The sequence below is a fragment of the Bubalus bubalis genome, chromosome 6, assembly GCF_019923935.1.
Source record: "Bubalus bubalis isolate 160015118507 breed Murrah chromosome 6, NDDB_SH_1, whole genome shotgun sequence".
NCBI classification, from domain to species: Eukaryota; Metazoa; Chordata; class Mammalia; order Artiodactyla; family Bovidae; genus Bubalus; species Bubalus bubalis.
The window spans coordinates 20,199,331-20,224,970 of NC_059162.1; the positions used below are offsets into that span (position 1 = coordinate 20,199,331).

Sequence of the window (25,640 nt, forward strand, 5' to 3'; positions counted from 1 at the left end):
ATACACACATCCATTATTAAGTCATCTTTTCTTGCGGAGCAGCGGGGATGGCGGGGGGGGGGGGGGGGGGGGGGGGGGCGCGGCGGATTTGGAGGGGGGAGGGGGGGCGGATTTGGGGAGGGGTGCTTAGTCGCTCAGTCCTGTCCAATTGTATGTAACCTGCCAGGCTCCTCTGTCCATGGGATTCTCCAGGCAAGAATACTGGAGTGGGTTGCCATTTGCTGAATATGAACTTTCCTTTGAATCCCTTTATCACTTTATTAACACTTTAATTTCAAGATGACCAGATTTTGCCTTGTATAATAATCTGTGTATTCTAAGATTCTCAGATTTCCCCACTAGAAATGTACCTAATTATACAGAAAAATGAACAGATAGCCCTAAAGCTATCTGTCACAATAGGTTCCCTGGAAAATTAAAATTTAATATCAAATTTTCAGTGTATTAGACTGTTTTAATATAAAAATGACGTTTTTTAACTAACACTCTAGGAAGATGAGTCTCTTTTAATATTGAGGATTTGGGTACACCTGGCATACTGTGAAAACCCTCTATGGCAAAGACTGCCTTACTACATATATATTCCTTGTAAAACTAAAACAGTACCATCTTCAAACACTCAATATGTTCGCAAGTATTTATGCAATGTTTACCATGTACCTAGACCTGTGCTGTTTCAAGGAGCTCAGTCTCCATGGGATGGCCATCCATATTCTGCTAGACCATTCAGTCTCTCCATTCCACACCCTAAATAACACACTGGAAGAGTGAGGAGAACCACTTTAAAGTCCACTCTGACCTCCATATTATTTTCTGGAGATTGACAATTTTCTGCTAACACTACGCGAAGCTTAATCCTCTTCACCTGGAAATAAAAGATTTCCATCCTTTCGCTCTCCAATTCGAAGCTCAGGAAAGTCCCCTGGGGGCGACGAGGTAGGGCGGCAGAAAGTCTGACCCCCAGGAAAGGAGCAAAAATGCCAAAGCTACCAGCACCACCCCTTAATCTCTCCCACGTGCATCCAATTGGTCCTTGTGAGTCACTCTCTTCCCATATTGGCGTTCCAGCTTGCCCGTCGCCTCCATAGAACCCACATTTAGCCAGCAACTATTGGTAGATCGTTACGTCATTGCCCTATCCACCCCGCTCCCATTGGCTCCCATAGGAAGGGGCGGTCGCAACGTCACAGGCAAGGGCCGCCATTTTGACTGAGCAATCCCAGTGACAGGAGCTGAAGCAGCAGCGCTGGTTGTCCCGTTTCCCCTCCCCCTTCCCTTCTCCGGTTGACCTCCCGGGTCCCCCACACTCCACAGTCCCGGTCCCACCATGTCCCAGAAACAAGAAGAGGAGAACCCTACGGAAGAGACCGGCGAGGAGAAGCAGGTGAAATGGAGGGGGTGCGGTGGGCGAGTTGGGGGCGATTGTGATGGGGCGGGAGGCGGTCTCCCACCAGTGCGGATTGGTCGCCATGGTCTCGGGCTCTGCAGGGGTTGGCCACGTCTTGCGTCATGCAGGGTGAGTTTCAACATGGCCTGCTGCTTTGGCTCTGGTTAGTTGGCTGGATTGTCAATCATTGTAGTACCCTTCCTGATTGGTCAGTAGACCTACTGCTAGCCGTATTGAAGCTGTGCTGTAATTGGCCGAACCTGAGCGCGGGGCGGGTGTTTGGAAAGAGTGGGTGAATGAAAGGGGGTTGGTGGTCTCGGGATGAGATGTATGTTATTGGTTAGTAGGGGTAAAATGAACCAACAGCTAGGCTGGGTACTGCATTCTATATCCTCAGAAAGATACTGGTCAAGATACAGACGTTTAAAAAGGGATCAGCACCGGGGGAAGGGAGAAGAGTAATTATTATCATGGTTAATTTAAGACGGCAACTTTCTCAGAGAGACCTTTTGATCGCTGGAGATGGTCTGTTGCCCACCTTCAAAGAGGACCTTACAAAATTGAAGAGGGCTAGAGTTTCAAACAGAATAATGGAGGTTAAACCTAGGAAAGACCCCTAGAGAGTCGTGAAAAGAAAGACGCCACCATATTTCCCCCCCTACTTCTAAGGTAGTGGGGACTTATTTCACCCGCGATTCTGTGATGAAAACATGCCAACTTCTTTAGGTGTTTTGTATTTGATTTATAACATTTAGTACTGGACTCGGGTTCATGAAATACCCCTGGGTTATATCTCAGCCAGGTTTTCAAGGCAAAGGAATGCAATTCCACTAAAAAGAACCACAAATTGGCTTCATGTCCTTTCTTTAAAAGTCATTAAAGAAAAGGGTGGCAGGGCCCACAAAAAGGGAAGCAGGGAGTAACAACAACAGTAAGAGACCCTGCAAGTTAATTGAGCTCGTGGCATGTTTCCCAAACCTCCATCACTAGGGAAGGTGTTGATTTTTTGACAGAGCTGGTGGGTAATACTAGTGAACCCACTGTATCTTAATTTTCCTGAGATTAATCTCTGTTTACTTGTCACCTTCCTACTACAATGTTTATGGAAACAATGCTGTCCCTTATTGCTGTCCAGTGCTGACCATTGCTAAGGTGGAGCTTTCTGGAGAAGGCCACAGGGCTAGCCTCCATAGAGAGTCAAAAGCCTAGCTTAGGAGGGAACATCACAGCAGTTATCCCTTTCGATTTCCCATTTGACCTGTACTGTGTTTTACAGACAGCTAGAGATCTCCCTACTGATCTTGCATCACCAGAATCCCTGCTAGCTCTTTTCTGTCTTTCCTAACTTCTGTTCTAAGTGAGCTACTGCTTGCTCTTTGATTAAAGTATTGTTCTTCGGTATTACCTTTAACCCAGTACTCACAGGTCACTGGGGTGGTTCCCTGGGTGTAGTGTGACAAACAGCTTATCCTTTTTTCTCACAATACAGTCATCTTGGGCTTTAGGGATTTGAACAAAGGTCTGGCTTTATTTCAGAGTGTGAATAGCGTGTTTACAAATGGGTAGATCTCCAGGAAAAGGTAATAGTGTAAAAGTTAGCAGATATTAGAAGCAGTTGCTTCTCAGTGTTTAATTTTACTGGCCCCATTTGTTTCCTCCAGGACACCCAAGAGAAAGAAGGTATTCTCCCTGAGAGAGCTGAGGAGGCAAAGCTAAAAGCCAAATATCCAAGCCTAGGACAAAAGCCTGGAGGCTCCGACTTCCTCATGAAGAGACTCCAGAAAGGGGTATGGAGCACAATCTCTTACCCTCTTACTTTGGAACCAAAGGGGCCTTAGGGATGAGATCTGTGGAACTTCTGCTGAGCACTGATATGAATGTTTTTTTGTTGGGCAGTAGTAAAGAAAAATTAGAAACTTATTAAAAAAAAAAAAAAACAAAAAAACACCAAGGCAAATACTGTAAGTTCCTAAGGGTATCAGTTATTTTCGGATTTCCCTCAGGATACTAAAGCTTAATGGAGGGGCATTTAGGACTGGCCTTGGGAGAGTGAGGGAAGGATGTCAGAGTCTGGAATGCTGACAGCCTCCAGATATTTGCCTGTTTGGATGGTGGGAGTTTTAGGACTGCAGATGTAGGATTAGAGCTAAATTTTGAGGTGCGTCATTTCAGAAGAAAGGCCCAGAAATCGGTCCTACAAGTGGTCCTTCTCCCAAGGGAGAGTCTTACCTTCATAGCCTTCTAGCTCCTCTTTGGGTTCCTCAGTCCTCAAAGGTACCTAAAGCTGACTGAGGGGTTGTCAGTCATTAACCTGGAGTGTATTTCTCTATGCGGATGAAATGGAGAGGGAAACAGATCCCTGTGGAGAATCCCAGTTACTGAGTCTTAGTCACAGATGATGGTGTGACGCTGATTTGCACTTTACCTTGCTGTAAGCAAGACAGGCGTAGGCAGGCTGTCACAGCCATGGAACATGTGTGGGAGTGGTTGGAGTCAGAGGAAAATACATTATCCTCAGAAACAAGCCCAGTTTCTATTCATAGTCTGAGAGAATAATTTCTCATTTTGAGGTTGTTAGCTTGAGGTTGATCTCCTACTGATAGCCCTAGGTTGACCCTTTATATATCTTATTCATTTCTGTTTCCCCAGCACCAAGCCCATTGGAGGCTAATAGGTCCTTTATAAACCTTTGGGATTAAAGTCAGCAATATGGTTGACGCATCATGGACTCATGGGGCTACAAAAGGCTATAGGAGCTATCTCTTAACTCCAAAAATATACACCCTAGCTGGGAAACTGCTTACAAATGTGAAAAAGTCAGAAGACACTGGGGAGAAAGCATAATTAAATATAGTTAATACTAAGCTGTGTATACATGAGGCTAATCAAAAAAGACTTGAAAGATCTGAGTGTGGATGCAGGTTTATAGGGTTTATAGTGGACCTGAGTCTCCTTGCTTTTGAGGAAGACCAGAGCTCCTCACTCACCTAAACCTCCCTCTTGTCTCTTAGCAAAAGTACTTTGACTCAGGAGACTACAACATGGCCAAAGCCAAGATGAAGAATAAGCAGCTGCCCAGTGCAGGACCAGACAAGAACCTGGTGACCGGTGACCACATCCCCACCCCCCAGGATCTGCCCCAGAGAAAGTCCTCGCTCGTCACCAGCAAGCTTGCGGGGTAACCTGGGCCCCCTCTGCCCCCCTTCTCACTCACTGGACTTTTCTGTATCTTAGGCAGGGACATAGGCACCTAGCTGTCTCTTCTCAGCTTGCTCGCCAGAAATGACTATGCTGCTTCTGGGGGCTGCTGAGACTGTAACATGGGCTAAAGAGAGGCTCTGAGTTCACTGCTTTGGATAAACTGAGATTTCCACACCCTCATGTGGCCCAAGTAGGGGCTCAGAAATAGGAGCCTAGGATTGGATAATGCTGCAGACTTTCTTTTTCATTTGTATGAGAAACTGGGGAGATGTCATTTCTCCTTTTGGAAGAGAATGTGTCCCAAAATAGGGGAGGCTAAGCCTTGGGAATAATATGACAGGTTTAACATCCCGAGGCTAACCTGATACGATTGGGAAAGATAGATTGAATGAGATTTGTTTTCTGTGCTTTAAGTGTTTTGTCCTTTGGGCTGCTATTGCTTTCTTGTTTTCATTATGGCAGGTTTAGCAAATCCTCAAAAAGAAAAACTGATGTGCTTGCCTAAAACTATAATGCCCACCTAACCTTCTTTATTCAGTGTCTTTTACAATTTGCCCTGGAGGATATTATTCATGTAAAATGGGCACCTTCTCTCTCTCTTCCAGCATGTTGCTTTTTGAAAGTATCATGGAATAGTGGAAAGAACACAGGGTTAGCAGTCAGGATATCTGGGTTCTGTTTCCATTCAATTCTAGACAGAACTGACTGGTAGCTTTGGTCGAGTCGCTTCACCTCTCTGGATTTCTACTTCCTCATCTGTAATATAGATCCAAATGTAAATCAGATTGATTCTGATTCTAACATCCTGAAGAACTCTGTGCTATTCATTGTAAAACCAAAAGTGAGGAAGCACCATAGATGAGACTACAGAGGAGAACTCACTGAAGACCACATGAGGAGAGAAGTTGAGATTTAGGGATTATAAAATCAGGCAAGAGGACCTCATTAGTGTCATGGTCTTGAGGGTCAAGAAAAAAAAAATCCTAAGAAGCTAGCCATGAAGGCTCTTGCCTCTGCTCTCACTTCTTTCCTACAGTCTGGGCCTTGGCTGCTAAAAGGCTGCTCTGGGAGCCAGGCTGTGGGCCTGAAGAAACACGCTCAGTCATGCTCGTGTGGAGTCCCACATTTCAGATGTTCTCAGCTGCCAGGTGTATTGTTAAGGAGACAGGAAGAAAAGGGCAGAACGGTCACTCCGGGGCTTAGTGCTGCTGTGGGGCTGGAGCAGCAGGTTCTCAGGAGATGATTCACCTTGGAGAAAGCTGGGGAAGGTGGGTAGGGAGAAATAGAAGGAGCACTGAGAAATCGCTGCCTTCTTGGAGCTCAGCTCCTGTGCTCTGAGAGGTAGCAACGCTGATCATGAACCAGGTGGAGGAAAGAGGGGCTGCGGGTGGCCAGCATCGTCTGTCTGATTATTACTAGCTTGGCCTGAACCACACTGAATGCAGTCTGCTAGTTAGGACAGAGAGGGCCAAGTGAGAGCTAGCAATTCAAGAGAGGAAGAGTCTGTCTTTAGTCCTCTCTTGACCTCTCAGCCCACCAGTTCTGATATGCCACACATCTGGCCCAGTGAGAACTGATGAACTTGCTGATGCACACGTGGGGCGTTGGGGTGTGTCTACATGTCTTTCCTGACCAGCCATTCACTTTTCAGGCCGTCATTCAGATTGGATAGGAAAAAGTTGGTGAGGAAGGAAGGAGAGAGCAGGATGCCGTGATTCCCTGGCCCCTAGGGCAACTCCTTGACTGTCACTTGTAATTGTATATAATTTTTGTGTTTCTTGCTTCATTTCCTCATGCTGTCTTCCTTAGTCTAAAGTCCATGTGGGAAGGGGAAAATGCCGAATATCCTTGTATAGTTTCCTCAACCGTCCCAGACATGTTGTACATAGATATGTCATGTTATTATATATATAAATATATATATAATTTTGTACGTTTTCTTCATCTCCAATCTTTTCGAATTTTGTACTCTTTTCTGTCTGAGCTGCTCTCTCTATCAGTCAGTGTGAATCCTCAAGACTGAAGTCACAGTGAGTCTCAGTTTTAGGAAGGAATAGAAGAAATAGGGAAATTAGAAAGACTATTGGTCTCTCTTTACACCCAGTCATCTTCAAAGCTAAGGCAACAAAGAAACAAGCTACTTTTTGTAGATGCCACCTGCTTCCACAGCATGAAGTGCATAGCTTCCGTGGCAAAAAAGGGTCATTTTGAAATTCAGTTTGCTTTGATTAAACCTAGAATATTAAGTCCATTCAAAACAACACGTGTGTTGTCTGGCCCTGGCCTCCATGCAGCTGCCTCCTCATCACTCTGTGCCCACCAACCCCAGTCCGTCCATCTCCACTGTGGCAAGTGGCTCTGGCCATGCCCCTGAAACTGAGCCTGCTCTGAAAACCTCATTATTTTTATCTTGTCTAAAGAATTTTTTTCTTTGTTTTCTTGGATATCTCCAAAAACACAGAGAACAGTTTTGTAACTAGGCGAAGACCGAAATTTTCCTCTTCTTGAAAAAAAAAAAAAAAAAAAGACAACCCTCTGGATAGGATTAAGAGATGTGCCGTGTATCCCCAATGATTGATAAGTGTGGAAGAATGATGGGGTAGAGACTGGGGTGGAACTTAGGGTTTTTTCCCTTACTACTTGACAGTGTTTTCTTTCTCTTCTTCTGTGTTCGTCCGCAGTGGCCAAGTCGAATGATGCTGCCCGGGGCTCCGCCAGATCCTGAGACGCTGCCCCCTGGGTCCTGTGCTGGCTCCTGCCCCTCCCTGCTTTTGCAGCCAGGGGTCAGGAGGTGGCTCGGGTGCGGGCTGGAGAGGCAGAAGCCCCTGCCCGTCGGTGTCCCAGCGCATGGAGCCCCTTGGGCCGAGCACCAAGACCTTGACTCTTTTTTGTTTTTTCTTTTTTTTCCAAGTAATTGTTGGGAGACATCACAGTGAAATCCTGGGGGTCGGGGGGGGGGGGGGGTTGAGAGGGTGGAGTGGGAGATGTGAGGGGTTATGAATTAGGACTTAGAGTTGATAACAAAAACATTCCTAACTATCCTCCTTCTTGACCTTGTGGCTGGTGTGGGGTTGGGGGGGGTGGGGGGGTGAAGTGGACTAAAGGCGAGGGGTTCTAATTGAGCTGTGTAGAAGAGTGCCTTGCTAGCTTGGATATGACTGGGGACCTGATGTCAGATAAAAGAAACTGTCTAAATATGAAAGATGCGGATGACTCCTCTGGTTCTGCAGAAAAAGCTAAGAACTGAATGTTAATTGTTTGGGTGGGGAAAAAAGTGCTGTCTTTGAAGTAGATTTGCTGTGGGAAGAAGGGCAGTGAGTGTGGGAGAAAGGGGATGAGTGTGGGAGCACCACAGAGCCCAGGGGACTTTTTCAGTATTTGAAATAAAAAACAAACAAGAAGATCCACGGAAAAAAACAACAACAACAAACCAACCCAGAAATTCTCTGCAGCAGTTGGTGTGTTTTATTGGGGTTTGGCAAAGGGAAGAAAATAAGACTGAAGACACCAGTCAGGAGAAGCTGGTGTGGGGTTCTGAGCCTCTAAGGAACAGGGGCCCTTCAGATGGGATGTGTCTGGGTTCTCCATTTCCATCATTTAGGGAGAGGGTGCAGGGACGTTGGCATATAGACCAGGACTTCTATAGCTAACGCAAAGATGAATCTTCCTCAGGTTCTGACTCACAAAATGAGGGGTGTGCGGTGTTTGATCTGAAGGGTTTATTGACACCTGAAGATTACTCCAGGCTAAGCATGAAAGGAAGCCACTCTGTTTTCCCTTTCAGTCTTCTTTTCTTCTCAAGTTCCTGTGTCTCTGGAGAATTTTAACCACTAGTGATCAGCCTTTCTGCTAGTGGCCAGCAGGAGGCAGAGTCACTTCTTTCCTCATGATGTGCTAACCATCGCTGGAATCCTGCCACTGAAAAGGGTTTAAAACTACCTGTGAGTGTAATCTACAAAAGTGTTGCCAAAGGAGAAACAGACTCATACTTTTCTTCTGTCACACTCACACCCATCTACCATGTGTGAAGATGGAAACTTGCCCATTTGCCCAAGGAGATTTTATGATTAGGAGATTTTACCATAGTTATCTTCTCAAATGAGCATGCATCAAGGAAGACAGAATCCCGGAGACAATAGATGTTCTAGAGAAATTTCTATCACATTGAGAGGGTGGAGTACTTCTAAACTAGAGAAGGAATGTTCTCAGCATGGGATTCATTCTCTCTTAATCAGAAACTTTCCAAATAAGTTTTCAGCTTCTCAGGAAGCTGACTTGCTCTCTCCTAATTTAGTCAGAGGACTGCGATTCCTCCTAACCATCAGCCTTTCTGAACAGCATGCTAGACACTGAGCTCGGTGGTTTGGAGATACATTAAAAAAAGGCATGCCCCACCTTTAATGGGGTTTCTTATCTAACTGGAGGAAAATACATGAAAAAGTTCATATACTTCAGTCGTATAAACTTACATCTTAAAGCTAGGAGATGGATGTATGTATGTAAAGCTAGGAGTGTTTATTATGATGGGGTTTCTGAGTCTTATTCCCCTAACACCAGTCCCATGGCTTCTTTTTGAGCACATTGTCCCTCTTTTATGTTTGCCAAGTGGCAACAACAGCTGGGCAATGAGATCAACAAGGCTCCAAATGCAGAAGCGTCAAGTTCCATTTAATATAAAGAGAGGGGACGTTGACATAGAAATAAGTTATTTATGGCAGTGCTAGTTTACTGAAGACCTTGAGTTAACATCTCTTAACTTTTAGGCTTTTACATGCTTTTTCCATTACTCTTGGCTTTCCTGGTCCTTAGGTTTAAGCTGTCACCTTAGGAACCCTGGGGTGCCCAGAAATAGTCATTGCTGTTTCTGTTCCAGTTTAAAACCTGCCTTTCCTTTTCCTTTACTCATATGACAGGGCTAGGCAGTCAGGAAGCCCGATTCTGCAGTGCTTCAAAAAGCTGTTCTTGCCCATTATTTTAGCTTAGTGTTTTATCTTTATTCCAAAGAGTGGATTCAAGGGTTCTGCCACTCCTCCAGCATGGTTGAGTGATAATTGTGTTGACAAGTCTCTCAGTTGAGCCGTCTGTTATGCAGGGTGGCAGGGATGAAGTCACAATTATTATTGTCCAACCACATTTATTTTAAGCTGATGTGCCCTGAGCATGGAAAACACAGGCAAAAGGAAAATAGCTGGGAGGATTGCCATTGAAGATACCTACTGTTGGTCTGCCAGCCACACCCACACTAGCAGCCCTTATGTGTACAGTGCCCTCTACTGGACCTTGAGGGAGGTTAACAAGCAAAGGAAAGATCTCTTCCCTTGGAAGCTGAAGTACGACAGTGGCATGCAAATAAAAGCAAATTAATGTAATAAGATCCCACAAAGCATATGGGATCTTAATTTCCTGACCAAGGATCAAGCCCATGCCCCCTGTGGTGGAAGCGCACAGTCTTAACCACGGGGCCACCGGAAGGTGTCCAGATTACTGTAGTTCTAAGCAGTATTCCTGTGAACTAAGAGGAGGGTCAGGAGATGAGTTGTTGGCTGAATTTCCTTAGAGATGGGTGGCTTACTTAAAAAGATAAGGCCCCCCATGCTTGGGCAGTGATTTTTTAATTCACAAGTAATTGTTGAAGTCTGACTTTGGGGAAATACTAGCAGTTTTTGACTCTCTGCAGTTGGAAATACTAGCAGTTATTGGGCAGGTAACAGTGTAAGAGATGGTGTCTGCCCTGGAAGAATTTGAAGCCTCACTGAGATAGCACTTCTACATATAATGCAAGATAGTGGTAAAGGAATTCTGAGAAGGGAAAATTCAAAGGGCTGGAATCATTAGGTAAATATTAGTAGAAGAAATGGAAATTGAACTGGGCTTTAAAAGATGGGTAGTATTAAAGAATCTAGTTCAATTATTAGTTGATAAGTGCCTATAATATGTCCCTGGAGTAGGAAATGGAAACCCACTCCAGGATTCTTGCCTGGGAAATCCTATGGACAGAGGACCCTGACAGGCCACAGTCCATGGGGTTGCAAAAGAGTCAGACACCACTTAGAGACTAAACAGACAACTTGCAAGGAGATGCCACTCTGGTGGGGAAACTACACCTGAGGAAATCATGCCGCAGTGTTCAACTTGCAGCAGTAGAAGTTTAGCTACATAGAGGAATAGGGACAAGTTTTTAATAGTAGCATCTAGCCCATTTCTAAGTCCTTAATTTACGTCATCTCATTTAATCCTCATAACAGTTCTACGAAGTAGATAGTATTGCCATTATACAAGTGAGAAAACTAAATCAGTAACTTGGCCAAATCACACAGCTTCTGAGAGTGGAGGAAGAATTCCAGTGCCTGCAATGGGATGGCAAAAAGAGTGATCAGGAAACGATTCTACTACCTGGCCTGGTTCAGTCCCTGGTTAGGAAATTAAGATCTCACAAGCCACACGGCACACCCCAAAAGAAAGTAATCAGGAAAGGTTTCATGGAGCAAATTCCGAAGGAGAAACGAGATTTTTCTAGAAAGGTGTGAAAGGGCATTTTGGTAGCAGGACCAACACTAAGAGAAGGGTGAGGCAATGTGGAATCTGCTGATTTTACAATACAGTATCAAGTGAGTCCTGGGGAGGGACTGGAGCCCAGGCCAGAAAGGCAGACAGAACGATATGATTTGCAGGCAGCCATGGGAACCACGGAGGTGACTGCAAAGAAGAAATCTAGTTGGTTCTGTGTTTTAAATAGGTCACTGCCAAATCGTGTGGAGATGAAATTTAGTTGTTTAGGCGCTCAGTCGTGTCCAACTCTTTGTGACCCTATGGACTGCAGCATGCCAGGCTTCCCTGTCCTTCACCATCTCCCGGAGCTTGCTCAAACTCACATCCATTGAGTCAGCGATGCCATCCAACCATCTCGTCCTCTGTCATCCCCTTCTCCTCCTGCCCTTAATCTTTCCCACCATCAGGATCTTTTCCAATGAGCCGGTTCTTCGCATCAGGTGGCCAAAATATTAGAGCTTCAGCTTCAGCGCCAGTCTTTCCAATGAGATTTAGAAGTGATAAATTTAGTGATGGACTGGTTCTAGCATCAAGTTTCCTGGTTTTAAGTCCTGATTTTGATACATTTGAATGACTTGAGACAAGTTTTTTAAACTCTCTTTGCTTCTGTTGACTTATTTTATAAAATAGGAATGCTGTAGTACCCACTGTACAGGATTTGCCGTGATGATTAAACAAGATAGAGCATGTAAAGCCCTTCCTTCAGGGATTGCAGCAGTGCCTAAGATATGGTTCCTGCCCAGGGAGCTTACAGACTATTGAGGGATATACTTGAAGATAGGCAGACTGACAATAATTAGAATACAAGGATTCGGAGCTAAGATAGGGAAGAGCATAAAATGGTCTGGAAGTAGAGTCTGGGCACCTAATATGAGTAAATGGGAGGACATCCAGGAAAATCCTTACACAGAGAGTAGCTTCTGAGCTGAAATATGATGGAGTAGTAGGACTTAGGGAAAGGGGTTAGATTGGGAAAGGGGGCCTTCCAGGTGGAAGGAACAGTCTGAAAAGATGCAGAGGTATTACATTCTGGAAACTTAAAATAACTGAGTAACTGTAGCATAGTATGCAAGGAATGATGCTGGACCTGGGTGGAAGTAACCAAGGGTTAGGTCACAAAGGGCCCGTTAGGCTTCATCCTGGAGTCAGTGTGAAGCTGCTGAATAAAGATTTTGAGCAAGGAAATGACATGATCAGATTGGCCCCTTAAAATAATCTTTCTGATTGTAGTGTCAGGAGGAGACGAGATGGTAAAATGGGTGTATTAAAGATACTACTAATGGGATGGAAAAGGAAAAGGCTACTGTGAAAAGGAAGATGATGGATTCTATTTGAGACATAAGTTAACAAACACCTAAGTGGAGAATTCTGTACTTGTAAACTGTTAACCATGGGTTAGTTGAGGTACAATAACAGCCTGTATGTAGCTAGAGTACTATAGGTTAGACATGATGAGGAGATAAGGTAATGATTGTGGGGATGAAGACTGAGCAGACTCAGGAGATACATGAGAAGTACAATCAACAGAAATTGATGTGAGGAGTGGGACTCGGAAAGAGACAGGACACTATTAAAAAATTCTGGGGTTTCTGGCCTGAGTTACTGGGTAAACTATGATGCCGTAATCCAGAGAGAACACAGCTGGAAGAGCAAGTTTGGCATGGAAGACAATGAGTTTGTTTTGCAGAAGAGTTGATGTGAGGTGCCTGTAGGACATCCAAGAGTAGGTTACTAGATTTATGTTACGTTACTGGATTTATGCATCTAGAGGTTTGAGAAAATTTCAGAACAGGAGATACAAATTCTGTAGAGCTCAGGATACACTAGTAAAGCCATGGACATGTAAGTACAGAGAGCAGAAAGCTTGACAAACTGACCCGATGAAGGCTGACACCTGAAGGAAACAAAACAGGCTCACCAGAATGGAGTCAGGATGATGTGGAGCCCAAGAACAGAGTTAGTGGAGAAACTGAGGCAGTCAGTAGTGTAAAGCACTGTTACAAGTTTAAATCGCACTGTGTAAAAAAGTGCTAGTCGCTCAGTTGCATCCAACTCTTTGCAACCAAATAGTCTGTAGCCTGCCAGCCTCCTCTGTCTATGGGGTTCTCTTGGCAAGAATACTAGAGTGGGTTGCCATTCCCTTCTCCAGGGGATCTTCCCGAGCCAGGGATTGAACCCGCATCTCGTGCATTTCAGGTAGATTCTTTACCATCTGAGCCACCAGGGTGCCCCCAAATTTCAGGAAAGCAGCATGCCAAAATTGTGAATAACTGTCAGGATTATGGTTTAAGGACTGTATGTATGTTCCTACTTTCTGTACTTTTCAAGATTTTGACAATGAGCATATATTTGATGATTAGAAGTACTTTTAATTCTAAAAACAAGAATAAAATCACAGTTGTTTGGTTTTTTTTTTTTTGATGGACGAAAGGGTGTCAGTTTGATTTACCAGTTAGTAATTTTTGGGGACCAGTTTCAGTGTATTGGTAGAGGTAGAATCTTGCTTGTAAACCTGAGTGGTGTGTGAAGGTTTTGTTGTCTGTTGTTGTTTTAGGATGAGAATGACAGGCATGTATATTTACCAAGTAAAAGTAGAGGCATCATAGAGAAGGATGATAACCAAAAAGCAGGGCTCCAAAAAGGGTGGGGTGTGGAAACAACTCAGGTGGATGTGGTTAATTAAACAATAGTTCAGCAAACATTTACTGAGGACATATGTGCCAGCCTCTGTACAAGGTGAGGTACTGAGGTTAATCTAGTTAGCAAGCCAGCTGAGTAAGAAATTGGTCTAAAGCAGAAGGACAGATGGAGAAGGCAATGGCACCCCGCTCCAGTACTCTTGCCTGGAAAATCCCATGGATGGAGGAGCCTGGTGGGCTGCAGTCCATAGGGTCGTTGAGAGTCGGACATGACTGAGCGGCTTCACTTTCACTTTCCACTTTCATGCATTGGAGAAGGAAATGGCAACCCACTCCAGTGTTCCTGCCTGGAGAATCCCAGGGACGGGGGAGCCTGGTGGGCTTCCGTCTATGGGGTCGCACAGAGTCGGACACGACTGAAGCGACTTAGTGGCGGCGGCGGCAAGAGGACAGATGCCTCATCCTGCTTGAGACTCAGGGTGAAGATACAGAACTTTGTTTGCAAAGTAGAAATAAAGACACAGAGGTAGAAAATAAATGTATGGATCCAACAGCGCAAAGGGGTAGTGAGAAGAATTGGGAGACCAGGATTGACACATATACACCACTATGTATAAAATAACTAATGAGAACCTACTGTATAGTACAGGGAACTCCACTCAGTGCTCTGTGGTGACCTAAATGGGAAAGAAATCCAGAAAAGAGGGAAGATAGATAGACAGATAGATGTATAGGTGATTCTGAGCACACATAGCTGATTCACTTTGCTGTACAGCAGAAACTAACACAACATTGTAAAGCAGCAAAATATAATTATAAAAAAAGATGAAGATATAACAATGGGTAAACTCACAGCTGTTTGTGAATAGGGGTCGGTAATTTATAGGAGTCCTTGTCTGACGGCTTTCTTGTTCTTTGTGGAATAGGATGTGAAGTTACTACTTGAGAGTTAGGAAGGTGGGAGTTAGGGGACTTAAGAAGAGTGGCCATAGTGTTGAAGAGAGGATGAAAGGGAGGAGGATGAAAGAGAGATGACAAATAGTACTGTTATTAAGTAAAAGAAGTAGGAAACAGTGGTGAGGATGTAACAGAAACCGTGAACGTATAATCCTTGGAATGCGTAACCCACTGGAATGGCGGTGGTGGTTCAGTCACAGTCGTGTCTGACTCTTTGCAACCCCATGTACTACAGCACACCAGGTTTCCCTGCCCTCCGCCATCTCCCAGAGTTTGCTCAAGTTCATGTGCATTGAGTCAGTGATGGTATCTTACCATCTCATCCTCTGCGGCCCTCTTTTGCCTTCAATCTTTCCCAGCATCAGGGTCTTTTCCAATGAGTTGGTTCTTCACATCAGGTAGCCCAAGTAGTGGAGCTTCACCTTTAGCATCAGTCCTTCCAATGTATATTCAGAGTTGATTTCCTTTAGGATTTGGTTTGATCTTCTTGCAGTCCAAGGGACTCTTGAGTCTTCTCCAGCACCACAGTTCGAAAGCATCAGTTCTTCAGCACAGCCTTTTTTATGGTCCAGCTCTCAGTGACACCGTTGGAATGGTATCAGTTCGTTTATTTCTGCTGTTTACTCTAGCAACGCCTAGCTGCCTGGGTACAAGAGCAGAGAAGACTTATTACTGTGTAGATCCTGGATCATGATTTGTAGACAGATGAAGAGGATTGACAGAGGAACACGGGGGTAGAAGGTGTTGGTGAAAGAAGGAATACTTGATTCAGACTGGGTAAGAAGGTTGGCTAAGGAAAGTATGATAAACTCAGGTCAAGAGAAGCCTTAATAAGGTCAAAGAGCAGATGATTTAGAAGTGATAAAGCTGGAAGCTCAGGACATGGTGTCAGAATGATGTTGGCGTTTCAGATTTCAGAGTTGGAACTCTTCCATGTCATGACAAGGGCAATAGGAACAGGCGTTTCAAGTGGAGTAAAGGTAAAGATCGTTGGGGTGTTAAAGAACTAAGGGAGTTTCCCTATCAAGCTGCCAGGGTAGGTGGCTCTTGTGTTTGAGCTTTTGTTCTATCTTATTAAGCCTAACTGTATTTTTTTATATAAAAGGAAAATTGAAGTGTCTTAACTTAGAAAACAATAATAGCAACAATAAAAGAATTATGGGCTTAGAGTGTTGGGTCAGTAAATCAAGGTGTTTAAATGAATCTAGAATTATGCAAGACTGGGGAGGAGAAGATGAAGCCAACTTCCAGTCCTGGTATAGGAGTGACCAAGAATAGCAGAGAATATGAAGGAGAATTTAGCTTGATGGAATGAACTCCAAAGTAGGAGGGGTTACATACGAATGTCTTGGAAAAATAAGGGCCTGAGGATGGCACTAGGGAACTAGGAGTGTCTCAGTTCCCCCATTTTCTGATATAGGAGGGAAAAACCCTGTAGGTCTGCAAATAAAGCCATGTTTAAGGGTAGCTTCAGTGTAATTTAAATGAGTGGGTTGAGGGTAATTCTCTGAAGAGGAGTTACTGTGTATCAGAGGTATCAGAGAAATGAGGGGGCCAAGGTTGAAAGTAGCAGAGTTCTGCATTTGGGGCAGAGTCCAAAGATTATAGATATGGCAACCACTTGTGCAATGAATTAGCCTTAAGGCTCCCAACTTGGATCAAAAGTTGTTTGGTACCAGTCTTTACTGAAGGCCTCACGGGGCTGTGGAGTTCAGCGTCCTCAGGCCTGCCTCTCAAGGCTCTGAGGGGAAGATTAAGCATTCCGTCTCCGAAAAGACATTCTGGGGAAAAGGGAATGGAATAGTAGTTTGAACAGTGATCACAAAGAGGAACAAGTAAGCTAGATTAAAGGAACAGCTGGAGGAGGGTCCTTCATTCACACCTTTATCGAGTATTGGCCTCCTACCAGGACTCTGTCATGCTCATTGCTGCATCCCCAGTATCAAGTGTTTGGCACATATGTGTTCAATAAATATTTGTTGAAGGAATAAATTGTTCACTAACTTATGTTCAGATTAGTCTGTGAGTATTTGGAAAAAAGTAAAGAGTTTGACCTCGTTCAACAGTCTCTGAATGGCAGCAGTAGTGGATAAGCCAGGAAATGAAACTTCAGAGAGAACCATGTTGGAAGGTTACTCCACACACAAAGCTGGGTCTCCCTCTTGGAAAACTTAGATGAGCCCCATGACTAAGAGCAGGTAAAGGTCAAGTGCTCAGAATGTCAACCAAGGATTGCTTTTTCTGTGAAACATTAACTTCTGACAGGAAGAGCACTCAGCACTGACAGCCACATTGTGGTAAAGTGGCCCCTTCAGGTAAGAGAAGAGTTTTGGTATAAACGGAAGTTTTAGTGACAGAAGCACTTAGTGTTTTTATAATAGATGGACTTTTTTTGAACCTTCTTCTGATATATTTATCATGGGTAGATACTAGAGAGTAATACAAAACATGAACTCTTAGTTACTAAATCTTTATTATTATATTTAGATTGAAAAGACTGAACACAGTACAAAAACTTTCCTCAAATTACTCACGTTAACTGCTAGAGCAGCAAGGACTGTTCTCGATCGAGTACCAGCTACTTCCCTACCTTACAGTCCCAACCCCAATTAGTAACATCAAACTGATACTTGCACTACAATATTTATATTTTTAACTGCATATAAAACTCTCATGGTAGAAATTCAAACATAAGTAGACCTATGAGGGAAATTTGGGGCGGGTAGCAACCCACTCCAGTGTTCTTGCCTGGAGAATCCCAGGGACGGGGGAGCCTGGTGGACTGCCGTCTTTGGGGTCGCGCAGAGTTGGACACGACTGAAGCGACTTAGTAGCAGCAGCAGCAGAGAGAACTTAATCTACCTTCATACGCAGTCTGAATCAGGTGGATTCCGTGAACTGTCTTTCACAGCACTTTTAATCACCCCACGTAGATACCACCTACTCAAAATATACAAGGGCTTCCCAGGTGGTGCTCGTGGTAAAGAACCTGCCTGCCAACGCAGGAGACATAAGAGACTTGGGTCAGGAAGATCCTCTGGAGGAGGAAATGGCAGCCCATTCCAGTACTCTCGCCTGGAAAATCCCATGGACAGAGGAGCCTGGTGGGCTACAGTCCACAGCATAGGGTCACAAAGAGTCAGACACAACTGAATCGACTTAGCAGGTATGCATGCAAATACACAAAGGGAAGTCCTGGCATCATTCAGTGATCATGAGTCCTGGTTTGACATTAAAGTCCATGTCTGAAGCATCTGTTATGATAAGGAAGGTCTGAATCACCCTCAGACTTCCCTCTATTACATTTCTGAGTCATTTCCTTTTCTACTGACCCAAACTGAGTACATGCAGGAACTATCCAAAAGTAGAGTTTTGGAACTACAAGGACTTTTGAAATCATTGAGTTCAGTGAAACTGTGACCAGGAGATCGTGCCTTTTGCCCAGTTGCACAGGCTCTGTCAGACAGCTCAAGGCCCTCTTCTCTAGAAGCTGATCTCACGCAGATTTGGGACTCCAGCTGAGATTTTTTGTTGTTGTTTTTAGAAGTAAACAAACAATACTCAAGTTGGAAGTCTGAGAGGAATTCAGGGCTGAGGGAAACAAGCTGGTGTCGCATGGTGCTCCCTTCAAGTAATCTGACCAGTCACTGGTGCTCCCACAGGGGACCAAGGAGAGGACTTACGTAGGACCAGCATGTTATTACTTTCCACCTTGGGACTATTAACATTTTGGACCAGGTACTTTGTTATGGGAACTGTGCTGTGTATTTTAGGGTATTAACAGCCTCCTCATCCTCTACCCACTAGATGCTCAGTGAGGACAATCAAAAAAGTCCCCAGACATTGCCATGTGTCCCCTGGGATCCCCTGGTTGGGAGCCACTGTGCTGACTAAAGGAAGAGGTGCTTGTAACTCCTGCCTGGGGCTGTTTAATCCTCCCAGCAGGGCCTGTTATTCCTTCACCCTTGTGCCTGGATTCTCTCTCACCTTTCCCCTGGGGCCTCTAGGCCTTCATCAGATGGGATCCTCAGATGGGCCCTGAAAGTGGCACCTGTGGTGAAAATGGGAAGCAAAAGTTTCTACCCTTCCTCTTGCACCAAGGGGGTCCCCCTGGCTGGATAGGAATTTACATAATTGGTTAAAATAAGACAAAAGGTATGCAAGGCTTAACTCGCAGTTCTGTAACTGCGGTGAATCAAGGAGAGAGCAGAACTTTAAGCCCCTTTGCTATCTTGACAGTGGGCTGGGAAGGGGAGATATGGACATTCCAAAGGAATCTGCCCTTTCTGCACTATTTCCCCTTGACTCAGCTGTCCTACTTCCCCTCCCCAGCCCACACTCATCCTCACCAATGCCCATATTTAGCACTGCAAGCCTGCGTTGTCATAGACAGAAACCAGATGGTTGCTATGAAGATTTGTTTACATACACACACACACACACACACACACACTCTCTCACACACACCCTAGGGCATGGCCCAGACTGCGCAATGGCGATGAGTGGCAGTTCTCCCTGGGATGTGTGTTTTTCTTTCTCTTAATTTGCTGTTACCCCATCACCTCTTCTGTTCTCCCCACGTTTTCATGCTGCTGCTTCCTGCTCCCAGGTAACACTTCCTACTGACCAGTACTGTTCTTGAACCTCTCTTTTGCCTCAAGAAATCACAGTTTAAGAACAGAATTACTTAACCTCCACCCCTTAATCTGTAATATGAGGAAGATTATAAACCTTAGATGGCTTTTGCTAGAATTAAATTAGATATAGATAAAGAAACTTGGGACTGACAACGTACATTCTCAATGAATGGAATTTGTTCCTATGCTAAAATAAAGCCTGCTCTGGAGCACCTGGGAACCAGCCACAGGTGCCTTTGGAAATCTTGGCTCATGCTTTCTGTTTGATGGAAGAAGAAAGCTATTGAGGGAATGTCCTTTGTCCTGTAGAATGATGGAAGAGCAGAATTGTGTGTGTGGGGAAGATTGCCTTGTTTTTTGCCTTTGTCGTACGCAGTTGGAAAGCTGTTCGGGGAAGGAAAATCTGCATATATGATCTCTTCCTCTCTGCAGTCTGAAATGAAGGTTACGGGAAAGAAATGACACAAGACGTAAAACCATTGCCTGGCTGAAATGGAAGCACATAAGGGAGGCGGAGTGTTCCCCGGGCCTTGGGCTCTACCTGGAATTTTCTGGAACTTCCCTGGTGGTCCAGTGGCTAAGACTCTGTGCTCCCAATGCAGGGGGCCCAGGTTCCAACCCCTGGTCAGGGAAGTAGATCCCACTTGCCCCAACTAAGACTCAGCACAGCCAAATAAATAAATAATTCTTTTTAAACTGGAATTTTCTAATACCAGATAGAGAGCAGGTACTTCCACCCGTGAAAATAGGTAAGATTTCTCTTCTTCAGCTTGAATTTAGTGTGGAACTATGTTCCTACAGGAAGTCTGAGTTCTTCCCAACACACTGAGGAAAATAGAAGAAAACATTATTATGTACCTTGCATTTTCACCTCTGTCCTATGTCACAGAATAGACACTGCTGTCCTATTTTTACAGATTAAAAAAAAAAAACAAAAACATTTGACTGAAAAAAGAAAGATGAATTCTAAACTGAGAATTGTGGTTACATCTGGAAGGGAATTAGAAGAATGGAATTGGAGGTGATTATCAAAGGAAATTTAGTCTCATCTGTAATGTTTTGCTTTTGTTTACAAAGTATTTATGTGTTAACTATGGGATTAAAATTAAATTTTGAATAGTAAGACTATTTTAAATAGTAAGACTATTTGACAAACTTTTAATGAAGCTCAGTAAAGGTAATTTATCTAAGGTCATTTGATAGTTACAGACTCCAGGGTCCATGGCTGCCTACCACCCCCATCCCAACCCAGAGCACATGTCCTGTGCACACCCTCATAGAGAGCTAGGTGTGGAGCCAACAGGGAGTCCTGAGCTTTCCCTCTCAAGGGCAGTGGGGTCATTGTAGTGGACCCTAGACCTTAGCTTGCTTTTTTTTATTTTTATATATCACTAAAGGGTAGTATAATCAAACCATGTCAGACCAAGTTGATGACAACCCTATGACTTGGTCTGTGGAGTATGACTAAATCACACAGACCCAAAGGGAATAGGGAAGGATGTAAAGCAGGATTGATAAAGGAGATTATGTTTTGCACTTAAGATTTTAATTCGATGTTTCAGCTGGGGTACCAAGATATAATAGATACGAAATTCCAAAGGGTGACACCAGACAGACATGCAGAGGTTTAAAGGAAATTACCAAGGACCAGCTCTGCAATTCTTGAACCCTCTTATCCATTTTAAGAGTATAAAAAGTGGAGATAGGGTTTACAAGGGAGATTTCTTTGGAGAGAGCTAGAACCCTGTTGTGAGTCATATCCAATCTGGGGGAGAAGGTGTAGGCAGTACTCCCCTCTTTTCACTGAAGCATCTGATGTTTGTTCCTGGGTAAGAGGTAATCATTAGACTGTGTGTGACTCACAGGACAGGAATTTCAAGGCAAAAGTTGGCTAACAAGGGAGTCTGAGGTAACAGAGCTACATCTTGGAAGTAACTGCACCCCCTTCTGACAAAGGGTCAAATATACATGAATCCTGGGAACCAAGTATGGAGCCAGTTTCAATCCTGCTCAAGAGAACTCCCGGAAACATAGTGGGGCTCTTAACAAAAGGTTCTGTGTAGAATGGACCTCTGGAAAACAAAAGGATGAGGGAGTGGCGGCCATAGAAATATGTTGTGTCAGGTCACTTAACTTCAGGGAAGCTGATACTGCCCTTGGAGGGCCCAGCAGGAAATCCTCTGATGGATCCACACAAATGCCCACGAGACAGTGGGCTTCCAATGTCAGGATGAGAGCTGAAGCCACCAAGAACTTTCCTCCCACTTCCTTCTGCTTCCTTCCGGGAGGTGTCAGTGTCGGCATCTAGGAAGTAGAGGAGAAGCCAACTACTGCCGTTCCACAAAGCCAGCTTGCCAGCTGCACTGGTCCTAACTGTGGCGGGGGTGGGGGCGGGGGTGTGGATACACTCTCACCTATAATGAAGACTGATGTGTTTGTTCAAATATTTCTAAATCATGAGTATGTTCTGCTACTACACAATTGAACTTTAATTTTTATTACATCCCTTCAGTTGGTACTTGTTAAACATTCCAGCTATCATATTTGTAGTTATTCTATGAGACATTTAATTGGCCCTCATGGAATGAGATTATTCCTTCCAGTTTGTAGTCTGAAGTGCTTTTGAAGGGCTAAGATCATCTCCACAGTAAAGCTACTCAAAAGAAGGGAGTTTTAGGGACTTGGGGTTTGGTAAATCTGGCTGAGACCAAGGGAATTTAAAATAGGCTCAAAGTCATTTGGGACCTTGAGGATCAACTAGTTCTAATTCCTCCTGAATTAATCTTTTCTGCAGTACCCTGCCAAGTGATCATTTAGTTTTTTTCTTGACTAACTCCAGTGTCTTAGAATATACTACCATCTTCACCCTCTTAAAACTCAAGTATGTGAGGACAACTTCTCTATAGATCTCATTTCACTAGTGTAAACATTCTCACTTCCTTCAGTTATTGCTCCTTGACCCGGAATGGACTTCTGGCATCTCCCTGACTACTTTCTGGATGAGTTCCAATGGTATCAGTATGCGTCTCTAAGTTTGGTCCAGATGTGACCTGACTGAGGCAAGAAGAAATAAACCATCACCTCCTGGCTGTAGACTTGGACTGTGAGAGAGCCTTGGTCCTCTCAGGTTTCCTTCAGTTTGCGCCCTATCACATCGTTGACTCATTAAAACTAAAACCTAGAGGTGTAATGTTGGGGATGAAATAGAGTTGTTTTATTTTTGTTTTATAAATAACATATGAATACATTTATAAAACTGGTAAATAATAGAGATTACATGCTTCATTCAGAAAAACTGCAAAGGCAGTCTTCCTTGATCATTTCTCAAATTCTGGTCCTTTAGTTATACATCCTTCCAGATTTTTTTCTGTCTATTTACAGGTATATATACATTTAGAAATATGTAGTTGTATAGGATTTTTCAAACACACAGTACCAAATGGTTTGTGTTATTCTACATCTTTTTTCACTATAATTCAGACACTTTTTCATATATGTACATACAAAGCTATCTCACTCTTTGTAGCTGCTATAGTAAGGTCCCATAATATGAATGTATAACAATTTAACCATTCTGTTGTTGGGACATCAGTTCAGTTCAGTTCAGTCGCTCAGTCGTGTCCAACTCTTTGCGACCCCATGAATCGCAGCACGCCAGGCCTCCCTGTCCATCACCATCTCCCGGAGTTCACTCAAACTCACATCCATTGAGTCAGTGATGCCATCCAGCCATCTCATCCTCTGTTGTCCCCTTCTCCTCCTGCCCCCAATCCCTCCCAGCATCAGAGACTTTTCCAATGAGTCAACTCTTCACATGAGGTGGCCAAAGTACTGGAGTTTCAGCTTTAGCATTATTCCTTCCAAAGAAGGAAGGAATCCCAGGGCTGATCTCCTTCAGAATGGACTGGTTGGATCTCCTTGCAGTCCAAGGGACTCTCAAGAGTCTTCTCCAACACAGTTCAAAAGCATCAATTCTTCAGCACTCAGCTTTCTTCACAGTCCAACTCTCACATCCATACATGTCCACTGGAAAAAGCATAGCCTTGACTAAACAGACCTTTGTTGGCAAAGTAATGTCTCTGCTTCTCATTATGCTATCTAGGTTGGTCATAACTTTTCTTCCAAGGAGTAAGCATCTTTTAATTTCATGGCTGCAGTCACCATCTGCAGTGATTTTGGAGCCCAAAAAGATAAAGTCTGACACTATTTCCACTGTTTCCCCATCTATTTCCCATGAAGTGATGGGACCAGATGCCATGATCTTCGTTTTCTGAATGTTGAGCTTTAAGTCAACTTTTTCACTCTCCTCTTTCACTTTCATCAAGAGGCTTTCGAGTTCCTCTTCACTTTCTGCCATAAGGGTGGTGTCATCTGCATATCTGAGGTTATTGATATTTTTCCTGGCAATCTTGATTCCAGCTTGTGCTTCTTCCAGCCCAGCGTTTCTCATGATGTACTCTGCATATAATAAGTTAAATAAGCAGGGTGACAATATATAGCCTTGACATACTCCTTTTCCTATTTGTTGTTGGGACACAGATTGTTTCTATTTTTTGTTATTACAGAGTTTCACAGAAAATTGAACAATAGCAGACTCCATTGTCAGACTTCACAGAGGAGAAGTCTGAGTTCTATATCTCAGGCCAAAATGAGAAAAATTGAAATGTAAACCAAGTTTACTACCCCTTTCAAGTTTACTCCTCCTCATTGTTGTTTTTCTCAAGAGCATCTCAGCTAGTCTTGGCCCTTTGGTCTTCCAAGTAAGTTTCGGAATCAATTTATCCATTTCCTTATTTGGAACTGAGCCAGTTGGTGGCTCAGATGGTAAAGCATCTGCCTATAGTGCGGGAGACCTGGGTTCGATCCCTGAGTCAGGAAGATCCTCTGGAGAAGGAAATGGCAACCCACTCCAGTACTCTTGCCTAGAAAATCCCATGGACGGAGGAGCCTGGTAGGCTACAGTCCAGGGGGTTGCAAAGAGTCGGACACGACTGAGCGACTTCACTTCACTTATTTGGAACTACATTCAACCTATGCATCAGTCTGAAGGAGAACTGACATTTTTACAATTATGAGTCTTCCTATATGTGAACATGATTTGTGACTCTATTTGGTTTTGTTTAATGTATTTCAATAGAATTTTACAATTTTCTCCCTATAGTTTTACAGAGTGAAAGAGACTACTAGTTATGCTTCCTTTCTTCTATAGCAACAGAATTCCCAGTTTTTAGCTGGGTACACAGACACTCAGAATAAAGACTGTATTCTTAGAATAAAGATTCTCTTGCAGGTAGGAGACCATGTAACTAATTTCTAGTGGTGTGTGCCTGTGCTCAGTCACTCAGTCATATCTGACTTTGAGACCCTTTGGAGTGTAGCTCTCCAGGCTCCTCTGTCCATGGGATTTTTCAGACAAGAATCCTGTAGTGGGTTGCCTTTTCCTTCTGCAGGGTATCTTCCCAACCCAGGAATCGAACCCATGTCTCCTGCATCTCTTGCATTGCAGACGGATTCTTTACCACTGAGCCATCAGGGAAGCAATAATTTTGAGCTAACAGGATGTTAACAAAAAAGATACACAACTTCAGGGAAGTGTCATTAAAGAAAGCTAGGTACTCTTTGCCTACCCTTTTCTACTTCCTGCTGGTTAGAATGCAAATAACATGGGTAAAGATAGCCATCTTGGACCATGAGGTAGAAAAGTATGTTTGAAGATAGTAGAACAACATAATAGAAGGAATATAAGTTCCTGATCATTATGGAACCACCATGCCAACTCTGGGTTGTTCGAAAGGAATAAGAATGAACATTGGATAAGGTAAACAGCAGTGTCTGTCACACCTTCTGGAGGGTACTGAACCCTAATTCTATGCTAGTGTTACCTGTGGAGACTAGGGCCTGAAGTTATGATTTTACAGGCAAAGATGGTGGATTAACTGCTAACGATGGCAAGGTAGGAAGATACTGATACTGAAGGCACAGTATGAAAGGATACGATGTTCAGTAAGAAGTGTAGAAAATGTCAAAGAAGTTCAATGAATGATTTTGACATTAAAAACATGAGATCAACCTTTTAAGTGTGTGATCAACAATGATCTTTAGAGATTATTTATGGGGGAAGGTTTAGGGAAAGTTATGTGCATTTTAGAAATAAGGCAAAAAGATGACTATATGATCTTTTAATATCATGTTAGAGCATTTTCAGATAAGTCCACCAGAGAGTCATGAGATTGTCTTGAGGGATGCAATTCTGTTTGATTAGCACTCAGT

At 43.8% G+C, this 25,640-nt stretch overlaps 1 protein-coding gene across 2 annotated transcripts; it reads left to right on the forward strand.

Moving 5' to 3' along the window:
• The first annotated feature begins 1,181 nt into the window (after window positions 1-1,181).
• On the forward strand, window positions 1,182-22,590 carry ENSA (endosulfine alpha). 2 transcript variants are annotated; one of them, XM_044944403.1, is made up of 4 exons: window positions 1,182-1,384; window positions 3,049-3,174; window positions 4,399-4,565; window positions 19,803-22,590. In XM_044944403.1, exons 1-4 carry the CDS (start codon window positions 1,328-1,330, stop codon window positions 19,810-19,812), a joined length of 360 nt encoding a protein of 119 aa, XP_044800338.1. In that variant the 5' UTR covers window positions 1,182-1,327; the 3' UTR covers window positions 19,813-22,590. The 2 variants fall into 2 exon arrangements, with proteins under 2 accessions (XP_044800338.1, XP_006058178.1); XM_006058116.3 differs by lacking the exon at window positions 19,803-22,590 and adding an exon at window positions 7,270-8,030 and having other exon boundaries at window positions 1,184-1,384.
• Window positions 22,591-25,640: the final 3,050 nt, after the last annotated feature.

Bases quoted from the DNA above. Each gene is read 5' to 3' on its own strand.
- ENSA (XM_006058116.3), top strand. From the start codon at position 1,328: ATGTCCCAGAAACAAGAAGAGGAGAACCCTACGGAAGAGACCGGCGAG. The intron at 1,385-3,048 runs GTGAAATGGAGG...TGTTTCCTCCAG, and splicing joins AGACCGGCGAGGAGAAGCAG to GACACCCAAGAGAAAGAAGG. The intron at 3,175-4,398 runs GTATGGAGCACA...CTTGTCTCTTAG, and splicing joins TGAAGAGACTCCAGAAAGGG to CAAAAGTACTTTGACTCAGG.